A 16,449-nucleotide genomic window follows, 5' to 3' on the forward strand; every position below is an offset into this window, starting at 1 on the left:
CTTGTTTAAACTTTTTATTTACCAAAGTTGGCACTTGTGGGTTTTAGTTGCACCGTTCAAAGGCACGTATGAGCTGTGTCCTGGACAGTGGCGTGGTCCTGGCTGCTAGACTCCCCCGCTCCCGACAGCCCTAGCTGCGCTCTGCCGCTCAGTTCGTTTCCTCCCCTCTCCGGGAAGTCCTGTCACTGCCCTACGTGGGCTTCCTGCACTCTGTCTTCTGAGTTTCAAAAGGATTTCTTGTGGAAGCTGAATATGTGTGATTACTTCAGGAGCTGTAAGGCCTTAAGTTTGACCCACCTGCTTAATCTGACCTAAGCTCTTGCACTTTATTTCATGCCAGTTAAAAATGGGTCAGGACACAGTGTAATTTTCATTTGTCCTGTTTCTTAAAATACTTTAGCTCCAGAGGTTCTGTGGAATGCTTTTTACCAAAAAAGCAGATTTCTGCATCATACTTCAAACTGTTGGGAAGACTGCACTCGCTGTAGCACTTTCCTTTACTCCGGCTGCCCCCCGCCCCACAAAGCCCAAGTGTGCTTATGCAGGATTCACCCTGAGTTCCTGTGTGAATTTTAGACATTCCTGACCTGCCCACAGTCCAAGCAGCTGAAACTGCATGCCTGAGAAAGTGAGATCATTGTTCCAGTCCTAAAAATAACTTCTGCTATTTGCAGAGACAGGGCTGCTTCAGGGCATCTGTGGAGAACAACTTCATTCACTTCAGGCTTCAGAACCGACTCTTGTCAAATTCATGAGCTTTAACAGTTTGAAATGGTGGCGGGAAATTTTGGTTAAACAGTAACAGCCTAGCCTAGCTGGGGATTTGGCTCAGTGGCATAAGCACCTGCCCAGCAAGCACAGGGTCTTGAGGTTGATCCCTGGTATGTCCCGATGATGTCCAGTTTTATATACCTATTAACCAGGCCATCTGTGAAGAAACTCCTACCTCATTCATAAGAAACTGCTGACCGCCTTTGGGCCAATGACCTTTGCTCCCTAGGGGAATGAGCCAGCTCCTACAGTCTGCCAAGCCCAGCTGTGTGGCCTGGGAGCAGCATGACTGGTGACAAATAGGCTTTGCCCCTTCAAGATTATAATCACAGAACCTGCCCTGTCTGCCTGACACTCAGGGATTTAAAACAACTTTTTCCAGGATTCTACCATTATGCTAAAATTTTGTTGAACTTCCATTTCACCTGAAAAAAATCACCTCTGGTTTATTTTTATGTTTTAATCATTTAGTTATTATTTAATTGGTACGGGGCCTCACTGTGCAGCTTGGACTCACAGTGATCCTCCTGTCTCAGCCTCTCCAGCATTGGGATAACACGTGTGCGCCATCATGCCCAGTTTCGGGGCCAGCGCAGCATGTGATCAGGGATTGAACCCAGGCCCTTGCACTTGCCAGGCAGGCACTTAGACCACTGAACTATCTCCCCAGGCCCCACCTCTGGTTTATTAACAAACCTCCAATGAAGAATAAATAACATTTCCATTACATAAAGTAGTGCTACTAAAATCACCCCTTGCAGTATCTCCATTTCCCTTCTAAAACCTACTCGAGGAGACAGCCTTCTTCTGTAGGGACAGTACACGGTCTGCCCTGTGTGAGATTAGCCTGCTGTCTCAGCAGGAGCATTCTCTGCTCAGTGACTGGCCTTTGCTACCCAAGGATGAGTGCCCATAAAAGTTTACAGTATTTCCTTCAGTGCTGGATTTGACTCCAAGACCATTCTAAAAAGTTTGTGTGATGAAAATTTCCAGAGTTCTATCAGCAGGGCTCTGTCACTGTCCCCGGCTGGACTCCAGGGCCCAGATCTGAAGTGAGCAAGGAACCTACAGCTTAACAGCAGGAATTGAGTCCTAGATCTAGGAACGCCCGTCAGTTGCCCTGGTAGTAGTGGAGGCGCCAGTGGTTACTTCGAAATTGCTGAGCAGACCCAACCTGACAGGCTTGGGTGTGCTCATTAGGCGCTCCCCGCTTCTGTGGACAGTTGCTTGATTTCCCTGAACCTGGCTCCTGCCCCCTTTCACAGAGATTGCAGGAGCTGATCCCACACTGATGAACTGTCCAGTTATCCCAGGCCGTTGCTATTTGCTTTTCTAACTGTGACCGTGCCAGCTCAGATAGGGGTCAGGCCTTTCCTCCAGTGTTTATCTACATACATTCTACAGTTGTAATGAATTTACAACTTATTTATTTATTTATTTGGCAGAACTGGGGATTGAACTCAGGCCCTTGTGCTTGCCAGGCAAGCACTTATTCTACTGAGCCATCTCCCTGGCCCTACAACTTGGCATTTCTTAAACAACTTTTATGTCTTGGCATAGCTATCATTCTTGTTTGGGGTACAGTACTTCTTTAACCTTTGGGGGCTTAAGTCTTTCCTTTTAATGGATGAAAAATTATCTTTGACTTGTCTATGGCACAAGTAATTTGCCAGATGCTAGGTATTTTTAGATCTGGCTTATCATTAGTAACTATGCTTTTCTTTCGAGTCCGGAGGGAATATAGCATAGAATTACTGTTTGAATGGTGCTGTCCCTTAGATGTCTATGGTAATGAAATGCTTGCTACTGTCCTGTGGGGAGCTACCTGCCTGGGGATGTTGAACACTTGAAATGCCTCTCAGCTTAGCATTAAGATTGAGTCGCCACCTGTGGTTAATAATAATCGTGTTCGCACAACTCTAGAACCTTAAATTCAGAGGTCAGGGTAGAGGGCTGAACGCAGAACTCAGCAGCACAGCGCTTGCCCTTGCAGTAGGCCCTGGGTTCCATCTCCAGCACAACAGAAGTCTGTACAATCAGGGCGACTCAGCTGGCTAGGAGAGTCAAACTGACATTGTTTGGGCTGGATGGGCTCTGTGACAAAGACCTGTGAACCAGGGAAGGGCAGACTGCTGTTGTGGAAAAGTGTAACTGAACCAGGTGTCACTTCGGATAGGACCGCGGCATCATCACCTGGGTTCTTTCAGGGGGTGAGAGTTCCAGGGCTAGATTTCTGTGTTAGCGCCCCCCCCCCCCCCCCCCCGTATTCTTTCACCTGGGCCTTTTTACTGTAGCGGAGTGCTGGTTACCTGGTTTCTGCCTTCTAGGAATTACTGATCAAAGATTTCTCCATGTGAACTCCTGAAGAAAGAAGTTTGAATCATTCCTCTTTGCAGCATCCAGCTCATGTTTGGGCAAAGTGTGCTCTATAAAGAGTAGCTGTTAGGTTCACTTCTCTTCCATTATTTTGAAGTAGTGCTATTCTAGATTATTGAGTCGAGGGCAACTGTCCTGAAGATCATGGTCACAAACAGCATCTAGAAGAAAACCTGAAATAGCACGCAATTTTTGATTCAAAGTATCTATGTGCCCGCACAGTGTCCATGTAGGGTAACATCTCTTCATATCTTAGGAAATCAAAAGATTTTGAATAAAACTTTCTCGTGGTTGAAACGTTATAATTAGGAGGTAGGAAAGGAGTGGAGTTATTACTGAACTTGACTCTGGCCGGGGTTCAGTTTTGAAAGAAGTGAAGGGGGCTTCCGGAGCTGGCAGGAATGTGCCCGGCCACCGCCCTCCTCCCTATTACAAGATGAGTTGTTTATCTGAAATGAACAAGTAACTAGGTTTTCTTCGGCTAACCCAGGACCCGCCCGCCGCGCCCGCCGGGGGAATGCGGAAGGGCCCGGGCGGGCGGCCGGAAGGCGGGAGGGGGCTGGGTGCAGCAGCCGCGGCCGCGCCGGGACGGGAAGGACGAGACCACGCGGCGCGAGCGGGGGCGTGCGGCCCGGAGGCTCGGCTTCCCCGCGGCGCTCGGGCCTGCTGGACCGGGCGTTACCCCCTGCCCACTTGGACTCGCCCGCCTTCCGGCGCGACTTCCGCCCCGCCCCTCCCGGCAGGAAGTGCAGGCGCGAGACCATCCGGCCGCAGCCCCCTTCTGTCTGTGCAGCTCGTGTGAACTCGGGGCGGCGCTGCTTCTCGTGTCCGGAGCCGGGTGAGTGGCTTTCGACCCTGCAGGGCGACACCGGCTGCGTGCCTGAGGCGGGACCGGGGCGGCGGGCGGAGACGGGCGCGGAGGGAGGCCCAGCCGGACGCCCAGGCTGGGAGTGGAGGGCCCGGGATCTCCGGGGCGCGCGGCGCCGGGCGGGAGACGCCTGCGGAGGGGGGCCGGCCCTTGGGCGACCACGCACACCGGGTGCCCGCGGCGCGCCGTCGGTCGGTCCTGCGGCCTGCCAGGGCGCTGTTCGTGCCCGAGGTGAATCGTCCAAGGAAGTACCCGAGAGCCAGTCCCAGAGTGCGCGGCTGGCACGGGCCCAGATGCCACTTTTCCATAGGAGCTGTAGTTCTTCATTGTTTTCGTACGTCTTGTATTCACGGTGACTGAAGAGAAGGACGATTGAAAAGACTTCCTTAACAAAGAATCGTGAGCTCAGTGAAGTCTCTGGGCTGAGCCCTAGGAAGCAGAAGTTAGTATTTCTAGCTGGATCCGTGGCAAGAGATAGGAAGCCCAAAAACCAAAAGAAAAGGGGAAAAAAGCTCAGAAGGTGGGAATTGTGTCTTGTGAAACAGCCAGTGGGAGGCCGTCCTGGAGCAGGACTGCAAGGACCACTAGCTGGAAATGGCAGTAGGGTTGTGGTTGGGCCGTGTGGCTCAGCGGTGGAGCGCTAGTGGTCCGCCCTGGGTTAGATAACGTCCGCGCCCTGCGCCCCCAGTGCAACGCGGGACAGTGCATTGGGGCTTAAGGTAAGAGTGAGGCCTTTTTATGGACGTCTTGACAAAGAATGAAAGATTTTGTAAGAGGTCCTACGAGATTATTAGGATTCCTCAGTATGGGCAAAAGGGGGTATTTGGGAGAATTGTTGGGAAGCATTTGCCCAAGATAGGTTTGAAATGGCCTTTTGGTAAAAGAATCACAGGGTTTTAGATTTTGCTGGGCCTTTATAAGGTTTTTCCTGAAACGTTTTGATTTTATAGTTGAGACTTGGAATTCCCACCACACCAGCCTACAGCTCACTCTCGGTAGGCACTGGCTTTTGTTTGTTCGGGCTCTGCTGAGTGAAACAGCTTCTGTGGTGGTCCACTCTAATTTTTTGTGCTTTCATGAGATTTAATTTGGACAGAATGAATTAAATCTTAATAACAGATCAGCAGATGAGGGTGGCCAGGGTTCGGAAAGACGTAGAGGATTCAGAGCAGCTAAATAGGCTAGTTTTCGTCTTCCCTCATTAAAGGTCGCCAAGCATTTGGAGATGATGTTCATTATATCCAAGTGCCAGCATCTTTGATTGGGATCTTTCAAATTCCACAAGGAGGACCAAAGGGAATTTCCACCCTCTGAAGGTGTTTGGTGGTTGAGCCTTCTGAAACAGATAATAGATTAACAGAAGAAAAGACATGAAGGTTATTGTGTGCAGGAAAACAGGAGGGTGAGTGCTCAACCCAGTGAATTATAGCAGCCTATCTACTCTATTCAACGGGGAGAGGGAAGTAGTAGGGGACAAGGATGCTTCAAAGTAAGAGTAAATGATTTTTAGGGAAGATAAATGAGTGTGGAGGAGAGTACTAGCTCTTTCTCTGGGTTCTGGGTGTGGTGTCAAGTCTAGTCTTCTTTGCTGAGAATTTTGTTGGGTGAGATTATGGGGAGTGGACCCCAGACAGCTGCAGTCCTTGTCAAGGAACTTCCCGTGGTCACAGGAGCGTCAGAAAGCTCCTCCCTAAGTGGGCATTGCGCCGAGCCTTCTGTAGTCCATAGAGAAAAGCCTGGACCCACTTGCGTGTGTGTGCGCACACCAATGTACACACAGGTGAAAGATTTTGTTTGTAACAGGAAATAAAGTATATTTGGTTAACTGGTATTTATTAAGCACCTGCCATGCACTCAAGGTAGTATGCTCATCCTTGCAGACCAAGGTAGAAAGGCAAAAGACCTTGTAAATCATAAGGCAATGTGATATTTTTTTTTTTCTCAAAGTTTTATTGACAAAGAGATAGCAATGAGACAGTTTCAAATCAAATCGGAAGGACAGTTTCAACAAATAATACACTGCATATATTCTTCTTAGTGGTTAATTGCTGTACAAGATGCGGACTTGTGATCCTATTCACAAACACCATTAGAACAAATCATTCTATTCATAAGGCAATGTGATATTACCCAGCAGTAAAAAAGAATGAAAGGTCACAGGCTGGGCTCAAGCTGTAGAACTCCGACTAGCATGCATGAGGCCCTAAGTTTGATCACCAGCACCACAAAAATTTAGAGAATGAAACACTTGAATCACTGGGGGGCCGGCCAAATAGTTTAGTTGACTGAAGCGCCTGCTTAGGAAGAGTGCAGCGGCCGACCAGGCCAGGTTCCATCCCTGACATGCTGTGCCGACCCTGAGACAGTGGTTGAGACTGGCTGGGTTGGCGCGCACGCCTGTAATCCCAGCCCTTGGGAGGCTGAAAACGGGAGAATCACTACGAGTCTGTTCTACGGAGTGAGGCCCTTTAGACCCTGTACTAAATTAAAAAAAAAAAAAAGTCACTAGTACACTTAACTTGATGTGTTTGTTGTTTGAGACTGGATCTCACTGTAACCCAGGCTGCCCCTAACTCTTAAACCTCCTACCTCAGTCCCCCGAGTGCTAGTATTAAGGTGTGTAACACTGAACTCAACCTAACAAAACAGATTGGTCTAGAATTTACTATATTGGGTAAAAGAAGTTAGGCATGTTAAGTATGTACTGTGTAATTTCTTTTATAAGAAGTGTAAAGATGCACCAGAGAAAAACCTGAACAGGGTTAGCAATAGAAGAGCACCTTTGATTTAGAGGGAACTTTTAGGAGTGATGTTAACATTTATAATTAACACTATTGGTTCGTCTAAGTGTAAACCTTTATAAAAATGTGCTGTGGTTTGTAATTTCGCAGCTGTCAGTTTCCCTGCAGTAAACCAGAAGAGGTGGGAGTTCAGAGGATAGGTTACTGCAGACTGCAAAAAAAAAAAAAAAGTAAGAAAGAAATGACAGTACCAGAATGTATCTGGTAAATGTTAAAATACATGTAGTAGGGGGAAAGCATACCTGGTGTTAAAGTTGTAAATACTGAGGTTTGGTTCCTTAACAGAGTTACAATGTTTATGGAATGGACTACTGATTTTTACTTTAGTATGCACCATAAAAACAATGATATGTAATTAAGTATATGAGATTAACCTTGTAAGCCATTTTAACTTGATTATATACTAGATTCTCTTTTTATGATAGCTGTTTTCAGAAGGCCATTCATGTATCTAGTCATTTGATACTCTTAATTAGAACAAACATTAATTAGTTTTGACTAGTTAGTAAGGGACCGACCATGGGAATCCCTGAGAGAGTTCTAAAGATTTCGTCGATCTTGGTGAAGGTGCAAGGGGATAAAAAATGACCTTTCGGTTTTAGCCCCAGACAGGCCTGCTTTTCTGTGCGTGAATGAGTTCCTCCTGCAAGTCTGCTTACCAACCGCCCTAAGCTTCCTGTCCTCCTAGCCTCTCAACCACCAGCCTTGCACAGTGTGGCTAAAGCTTGGCTTGCCTCATGTCCTCAAAACCAGTTACCTCATGTTTGAGTGGTACCTGGACGCCACCAGTCTTTCAACCAGTACTTAAGAAAAAAACATCAAAGACAGCTTCCTCAAAAGCTCCAATTAGGAAGTATGGAGCAGCTGCTCATTGGCTGGGACTGCCAGCCAGCTGGAGTGCTGGACTTGGAAAATGAGTAGGGGTTAAAATTGTCTAGCCAGAAATAGAAGACTCCCAGTTGAGTACAAACTTCACCGTGGTCCCTTGAGCTTTCTAAAATTCTGTAGCTCTACTTCCGAAACAAGAGCATTGCCCTATTTAACAAGGAAGCAGTGTTATTGTAATTTTTCTGTGGGTATATAACAAATTGCTCCCAAACTTAACTCCTTAAAAATGGAGTGCATGGGGCTGGTGAGATGGCTCGGTGGTCTGAGGCACCTACTTAGAACAAGCTAAGCTAAGCAAAGCACAGGGACCACGGTTCAATCCCCCCGGGCCACATGCCAGCCAGCCCCACCCCCTTGTGGGCTGAGCTGGCCCACACACACAAAATAAACAAATAAATAAATTTTTTTTTTAAAATGGAGTGCACGTGTTTGAGGGCCAGGTACTCAATAGCTGGTGTGTTTCCGGGCCTCTCCTGAGGTCACAGGATGTCAGCTGGGGCGAGTGAACAAGAGGCCTCAGTCTGCTCCCGCAGACTGGATGGCCAAAGACGGAGCACGGCAGAAACTGTGGGGTCTCATGACAAAGTCACGCCGTCACTTCCCAGCGTCTTATTGTCACAGTCCAGACCCTTCTGCTGTTGAAGGGAGCTGGACTGCTGGGGTCTAGCCTTCACTGTACCCTGGCACTCCCCAGTGCATTTTCAGGGTGTGCCCCACTCCCAGCGTTCTCTTCAGTAGCCTAGACTGAGACCCAGGCATCTTTCTTTGAACTTCGAAGATAACTAATGTGCAGCTAGCTACTGGGAAAGCCATTTGGAGGCAGCAGCCTGCTAAGTTAACATGTTTTAAGTTTTAGGAAAAGGTTTCAAAGGAAAGTTGAAGTCAGAGTGGCCAGAATTATGTGCCAGGAGCCTCTTTCCAGGCCTTGGAGGAAGCCAGATGAGCTATATGACGTTCACAGGCAATCTCTGCTTATTATGATAATAATGTTCACCTTTGGATTTGCATATTGGTCCTGCAGGTGGCTTAGAACCCTCATCAGCTGGGTGTGTTGAAGAGGAAGTAAGATGTGTTTTTGCTGCTGTGGAAGATAATTCATTATATTATGTACCGAGTTGTGTGTGGATAGTTTCTTCCCTCCCTATAGTTCAAGGATAGGCTTGGGTGTTTTTTAACAAGTTAAACATTAATAGTTTCACAATCTTAGGTAAAAGTTGCAAAGCAAGATCATGACAGAAAGTCTTGCCGTTTGATTATGTGTCACTGGTATCCTAGCACTCTTCACAGTACCTTCTCCCATGTGCTCTGGGTGGATTTGAGAGCTCTACAGGATTTGAACCTCAGAATAGCTGCCCTGAAATTCATATTGGGTTACATCGGTAGTAGAGTTTTAAAATTGTTAAAATAACTAGACGAACATCATGAAGTAAAAAAAATGCACATACTTTCTGTGGACATAACATGTAAGAGATGAGCATGCCTTAGTGTCCTCGACCTTCACTCCCTCCCGGGGAGCCTTTCACAGGTCACCCAACACATGGGACAAGCTGTCTGTGGGATAGACCTGCAGTACCAGGTTTCCAAGGTGACACAGTATGATCAGAGGGACTGAACTTTATTTTATTTTGAAAAGTGACTCTGAACTTTAAAAAGAAACTTAGTACAGTAAAAGACATTGCCATTAATTCTCCTGTCCCTGATGCACTTAGCACATCATTTTTGCCACTTCTGACACAGATCTGGGAGTCCTCTTTCCTGAGTGCCTTTAATTTTGCTGTCCTGACTCCTCAGTGCCCTGAATGCTTCAGGATGGTTTCCTTTCATGTTCATGCTTGATTTGGGGGGAAGAGGCTGAAGTCACTGCACAGCGCCAGGTCTGGTGCATAAGATGGGGGAGGACATTTGGCCGTTTTTATGGGCCTGTCTTTCTGCTGGATGGTGCTTAGTAGTAGCATTCACTGTATTTTTGATCACACCTCATAAGGACACTGAGGAAGGAGGACTCCAGAACTGCTTCAGAAAGTGGCAAGAACCATAGGATGAGTGTGGAAACAAGGGTGAGGCTCCCGAGGGGGCTAGTGGCGGTGTGACTCTTGCTGTAATGAACCTTTTAAATATCCATTCTCTGTTTCTGGGCAGTGCATGTAGGGATTGGTGTCTAGCTGGAGGTGAGGCGGTGGACGCCCAGGTGGAGTGGACACAGGCACAGAGGCCCGTGCCTGTCCTCTCCTTCCGGAGAGGGAGAGCAGAGCCTAGGAGATGCAGAAAGATGTGGTTACACCCGTGTGGGGGCCCTCCTCTGGTGGAGCACCGAGGGGAGCTTTGAGGGAACCAGGAGGCAGGAGCCTGGTGTGCAGGCGCGTATTCCACACAGAAGGTGAGGAGGATCTGGCTTGGGCTGGTGCAGAGAACAGAGGAAGTGAGCACATCTGAGAAATATTTGGAGGCAGGGTGACGCATGGGGTAAGGGGCGTGTGCAGATGGCTGCCACTTCTGGCTGGTGTGTGGGTGGGTTGTGGTTGGGGTGGAGGAGGAGACAGAACCGGGAGAGAATAGGAGGGAGCACTCAGCTCTCAGCTCGCTCTGCGCGATGCGCGCAGACTGACTGGGATCCAGTGGGAGGCTTTCCTGGACAGCTGGGCGCGCGGGTCAGGGCTGAAGGTTAAAATCAGTCCTGGTGCTGCGGGCGGGCGAGTCCTGGGTGCTGTCACAGCAGAGTGGTTGAGCCTGGTCTGGAGACACAGGAACGTCTGAGCGAAGGTGAGGAAGGTCAAGGGAGAAAGCAGGGCCAGTCATAGAAGGAGAGCTTGGAGAGCGAGTGGGCGACAACCCAACCTCAGTCCCCCTCAGGAGTGTAGAGTTCTAGGGGTGAGGCCTCTCAGGCTCTTTCAGCCAGGGACTGTCCATTTCCGTTGTCACTGGCCAGGAGGGTAAAGTCCAGAACAGAAGGGGAGACAAGACAGACAGAGAGTGCATGACAGAGCCCTGACCCGAGCGCATGAGCGCAGGTGCATATCATGCCACATGCAGTGGAGAGGGGGCGTGCTCCCCTCAGGTGGATGGGTTGATACCACTGTGCCTCACTTTCCTGGTGGGGTGTATGTTTGTTTTCATTTGTACACACACAGATGTGTGAGCAAAATTATTTTCTCTTTTTTTGCAATGCTGGGGAATGAACTGGGGTCCTGGCCTATACTAGGTGAGTGCTGTACCCGAGTTATGCCCCCAGATCTCAAGTAAGGCTGGGGCTATGTAGCTCAGTGATAGTGTTTCTGTCCCTGAGTTCAGACCCTGGTACCACAAAAGAAACAAAAGAAATCCTAGTGTTGTTACTGTGGGCTTTGTTTGCTGAGTAGCATTTTGATTAGGACCATCTAGCTTTTAGTTCTCTTCCATCCACAAAGTTTTATTTGTATTTATTTTATTTATTTATTCTGTATTTTAGGACAGCGTTTACAGGGTCTCACTACGTAGGTCGGACTCATGAGTCTCCTGTTTCTAGCCTCCCAAGTGCTGGGATTACAGGCGCATGCCACCATGCCCAGTCTTAATTGCTGTCTCAGCACACCCCAGGGGCGGGGCCAGCACTGCCTGTCAGGGATCTACACTCTGCCTAAGCAGGCGCTTTAATCCGCTAAACTTTTTGGCTGGCCCCATCCACAGAGTTTTAAATGTTATCTTATGAACATGGTCTACTGAGTAAAGCTATCCTTTCCTTCAGGCTTACTCTAAATACGTTCTGGATTTTTAGCGTGGAAATGTCTTATATAACATTGGGACATGAGGACATGGCTGTGGGGAGTGGGGACCTCAGCACACCTGCGGCTCTCAGTTTGGTCCCCAGCAACTAAAGACGAAGTCAGGTGTCTGCTAGCAGCCACAGTGTGCTTCTGGCTTAACGCTTAGACTAAGCAAGGTCAAGTGACAAGCCAACTTCAGTGAGAAGAAAACTAGCGTTTATTCTAGACCTGTGTGGTGAGGGCTCAGGCTGTGTGTTCCTAAGGACACTGCTGAGCCCGCTGCCCAGCACGCTGGAAGGGCCCTGCAGATTAGAGAAGCACGCGTTGCACGTGCAGGCTAACAGCCCAGGTGCCCGCTCAGGGCCAGCCCTCTGGTGTCTGCTTTCCCCACGACCACCCTCAACTTCCAAGAGTCCCCAGGCCTCACAGCTCACAGAGGTGCTTTATGAAGTGGAAAGAATCAGGTTAAGGTTAGCCAAGCAGGGGGCTATGGGGCGGAGCTTCAGCAGGTGTCTCCCACTGATAGCAGGCAGCACTCACCGCCTGATGGCACTGCATGACAACAGGGAGCGTGTTGCCAGCAGAGAAACCCAGCTGATCTGAGTCCAGCATTCTCCTGTATGTCGTCATGTGGCAGTCACCTGCCCAGAGACTGGGCTCTGTCTGCAGCAGTCCAGGGCTGTAGGCATCATGAGGGACATTTCTGAGCTGGGACAAGGGGCAGACCTCATCCGGCTCATAGAGCAGTCACAGAGGTGGAGGAACACCTCAGATCAGATAGTGAATCTGGGATTTGGGGTTTCCAGAGGTTGTGTGGAGCTAATAATGATGGAGCTGGATTTGAACTCAAGTGTCCTAACTCTGAACCCAATAGTGTTCAGTTTCATTGCCGTGCAGGACACCAGAGCTGCCACACGCGCTGGCGTGCCAGACACCGCCCTGTACATGGACCAGAGTGTGACTGTACCCATAGTGCCCAAAACTGCAAATAACAGTGACGGGAAGAATATTGCTGTTTGTGGGGATCCAAGTACTGGTGGCCTTCACAGCAGAAGTCGGGGGCCAGCACCAGGGCCGTCTGCACAGGGCTCAGAGTGATGGGGAGGGTGAGAAAATGGAGATGATGTTGCTGCTCTAAAACTTTGGTCAAGGAAAGGGGAGCTGAAGGCGTGACTGGGAGAACTGCAGGACTGCACCAAGCGAGGCTGGGAGGTGGGGAACAAGACTGCGAGGTGACCTGGTGAGCTGGGACTGGAGGGTCCACTTTGGAGCCTTTCTGTGGGCAGCCCTGTAGCTTCAAAAGAAAACAGTTAAGTGCTGCTGCTGCTGCTACACATTTCAAATTCATTAAAATCCATTCCATGAAGTTTGGGAGAAGATAAGTCATTTTCTATTTTATTTTATAATTCTTTCAAAACTGTGCAACTTTCCAGCCACCCCTGAAAGTAAAGCTCTGCTGTGTGCCTACTCCGCCCGCGGGTGGATGCAGCACTTCTGTGGGAAAATCGTTATTCACGAGGGTGTTCCGCATTCTCTTTTCACCTTGTGTCTTAAGCATCGTTTCTGTTTCTCCTTTGAATTCCAGAACTCATTCGCCACCATGTCGAGCAAAAAAGCGAAGACCAAGACCACCAAGAAGCGCCCTCAGCGCGCGACCTCCAACGTGTTCGCCATGTTCGACCAGTCGCAGATCCAGGAGTTCAAGGAGGCCTTCAACATGATCGACCAGAACAGAGATGGCTTCATTGACAAGGAGGACCTGCACGACATGCTGGCCTCACTAGGTAACTCCTGTTCCTCATGTCCCTTTTCCCAGAAATAACAATCCAGCTTTCCTGAGTCCTGCTGTTGTGTGGTATGCAGGTAGCCCGGTCCCTGGCACAGAAGGTGGAGAGAGATTCCTAGGCTGGACCAGCACAGATGAGGCAGAGCCTGCAGGGCTGCAAACCAGCGGTGTGCGGCCTGGTGGGCTTCTGTCTGTTAGCTGAAGACCTTGTTAGGTTGGGAGCCAGGGACAGCTAGCGAGCAGAGTACCATAGCAGATTCCAGGCTGTAAGCTGGAGGTGATGGTACTAAGCAGTAATGATTCTTGGGAAGGAAGAGAACACGGAGGGGCTTTCACAGTGTTGTTTTTTTATAATTAAAAGAGTGGTGTAGTTTTTATGCCTGTTCAGGAGCCTATTCAGGAGGCTGAGACCAAAGATGGAGAGTCCATGCCACCTTGGGCAACTGCACACTCCCTGTCCAAAAAGTCAGTGGGGGTGGGGCTCTAGCCTAGTGATGCAACTTTTGCCTGTTATGCATGAGGCCCTGTATGGATTCCTAGCATTAGAGGGATGGGGCAGGTATGGGATTAGAAATTACATTAATCACCCTTTATTTGGGGTATATAAGTATTTATTCATCTTTAAATATAAAACTGGCTGCCTTTTTTCTTGGTGGAACCAGGGATTGAACTCAGGCCCTTGTGTCTGTCAGGCAAATGCTTATTCCACTGAGCCATCTCCCTGGCCCCAGGCTGCTTGATTTTTTAAAAATGTATTTTATTTTTGCAGTACTGAGGATTGAACCCAGGGCCTTCACAATAAACTACATCCTCGGCCTTTCTGAAGTTTGAGACACATGGGTTACTAAGGTGCTTGGGCAGAACTAGTGACTCTCCTGCCTCAGCCTCCCAGAGTGCTAGGATCACAGGGTTCCATTACTGTCCAGGTAGTTTTGATTTTTAAAAGGAACAAGGAAGAGAACGTCCTGTGTGTTCTGTCAGAATAGGCATTTTACATGTAGGCATAGAGGAAGAGCAGCAGGCAAAGGAGTCCCCGAGAAGCCCACGCTTGGAGGGGTGCAGAGGGCCTGGGTAGCCTATGTGAGACTCTGGGCTTGCGCGGGCCTGCTTGATGACTTTCAGGAAGGACAGCGCGGGGGGGGGGGGTCCCTCAAGAGCTAGCTTTTGTTCCTCTGCTCCGTTTTTTTCCCCCCTAACATTTTTAAGAGTCTCTGCTTTACAAAAAATAAAACTTAAAAGAATAGCATAAAAAAAAAAAAAGAATAGCATAGTAAACATCCATACAAGGAGTGATTGAAATAAATGTATGATGAATATTTATTAGAGCAAAAGGTACCTTGCCACTAGCCCCCCAACCCCCCACTCACACACCCCACAAGCACACTTACCCATTTTTCTTGCCACTGGCTGGTGTGTTTCTGCAAGTCCTCTTTCGTGAGTGGCTTCATGAGGTGTGGCCAGAGCTGGGAGGAGTGCTGCTGCCGAGGGCGCCCAGCAGTGGGGCGGCTCCTGGTGGAGCGTGGCGCTTCGTCCTCCTGCTCTCCTCCAGGTATGGCTCGCTGTGACTTCTGGCTCTGCCCTCCAAGTGGCCAGCGAGAGGAAGCACTTTAGATGTACTCAGGAGCTAACTAAAGATGCTCACGAGAGGAATTCCACAGCTTCCTCCGGAAGGGCAAGAAGGATGGGAGAAACATCCCAAGGGGGGAGGGGGGAAGCAGTTTAAGGAGGGTTAGTGCCAGTATGTGCTCTATGGTGATTTAAAAAATTTGTTACCGTCCCTTTATTTTTCATTCGCACCACCCGTGTCCTCCTTTACCCATATTCACAAGTTGTCAGCATTTTCTTCGAGCATTTCCTTTATTTGAGGAGAGGGAGTTGGGACACTTGGCCTGATTTGCCAGCTTGTGGGTGGTTGTTTCTGTGTCTTCCACATTCGCGGTAGCTGATCCAGCGGGGTTGGACTGAGGTGTTACTGAACGTGGCACCTGACAGTTGAAGGCCTCTGCGTGGTCCAGAGATTGAAGTCCTGTCCACTCCCAGCTTGAGTCAGTGCGGACGAGCTGTGCCTGATAGGCGGCCACCCTCAGGACTTTCTGGCCGGGAGTCGGCCAGGACGCCTCGCGCCCCGCTTAGCCGAGGCCCATCTCGTTGAAATGTCTTTCTTTCTAGTTTTCCTGAAGCTTTTGGATTACGGTTCCCCACCCTTTCTCAGTAAATAGTATTGTGAGAGGAGTAGTTTGATATGCAAATAGGAAAGTAGGTCTTTGAATTTTTTAATTCAAACCCACTAGGGTGTGGTGCCTCCTCCTCCCAGTTTTCAGGTTCTGCTTATTTTCTCTTATTTTCTCTTCATGTTTTGCCGCTGGGGATGCAACCCAGGGCCGCGCATGTGCAAGACTCATGCCGCACTTGAGCCTCACTGAGGCCCAGTTGCCTTGTGTAATGGAGAACAAAGAAAAGACCGGAGGGTGTTAAAATGGGCATTGGTCAGATGCCCTATTCTTTCTCTCCTCTGGTAGGAGAGAAACCCAAGGCCCTCTGAGCTAGCCAGGCCCACCTCTGAGCTACCCCGCCCTGGCCCTGTCTCATTGCACTTGCTCGCTGTTGCACAGGGAAGAACCCCACAGACGCCTACCTGGACGCCATGATGAATGAGGCGCCGGGCCCCATCAACTTCACCATGTTCCTCACCATGTTTGGGGAGAAGCTCAACGGCACGGACCCCGAGGACGTCATCCGGAACGCCTTTGCCTGCTTCGACGAGGAGGCCACTGGTGCGTGCCTTACCCCTAGCCATAGGTGTGGGGACACTTTTTAGGGAAGGGAAACAGAACGCAGGGTACTGTGGGCAGCAGAACTGGGGGTGCCCAGAGCCTGGACACGCAGGTCCCCAGCTGGCTGATACCTTGGTCCTTGTGTTTGGCTCCACGCCTCCCAAAATAGGCTGCAGCCTTTTAAGTCATGCTTTTCAAACAGTGTGAACTGGTTGAAGAGACATTTGGCCTCACTGAAAACTATTATTGGGCACTAGGAATAAGTTAGGAGACTTAGTTTTCTTTGTTTTTGTCCTTACTTGGGCAGAACTGTTTTAACACATTAAGCCTGGGTGCTCCTCCACCTCGGCACCCCCTGGCGGTCAGTCCCATTCCACCATCACCACCTTCATCCCCATCCCTGCACTCCTCACGGTCCAAAGCTGCAGCCTCTGCTATCTCATTA

General features: G+C 49.3%; 1 protein-coding gene across 1 annotated transcript in view; it reads left to right on the top strand.

The window, feature by feature from the left end:
* The first annotated feature begins 3,860 nt into the window (after positions 1-3,860).
* LOC101582727 (myosin regulatory light chain 12B) overlaps positions 3,861-16,449 on the top strand; it is a 13,308-nt gene continuing 719 nt past the window's right edge. The window contains exons 1-3 of the mRNA XM_023720429.1: positions 3,861-3,985; positions 13,030-13,228; positions 15,843-16,003. Coding sequence (XP_023576197.1) covers positions 13,045-13,228; positions 15,843-16,003 — 345 coding nt within the window. The 5' untranslated portion in view covers positions 3,861-3,985; positions 13,030-13,044. The remainder of the gene's footprint in view (positions 3,986-13,029; positions 13,229-15,842; positions 16,004-16,449) is intronic.

The sequence above is a fragment of the Octodon degus genome, unplaced genomic scaffold, assembly GCF_000260255.1.
Source record: "Octodon degus isolate 3935 unplaced genomic scaffold, OctDeg1.0 scaffold00075, whole genome shotgun sequence".
NCBI classification, from domain to species: Eukaryota; Metazoa; Chordata; class Mammalia; order Rodentia; family Octodontidae; genus Octodon; species Octodon degus.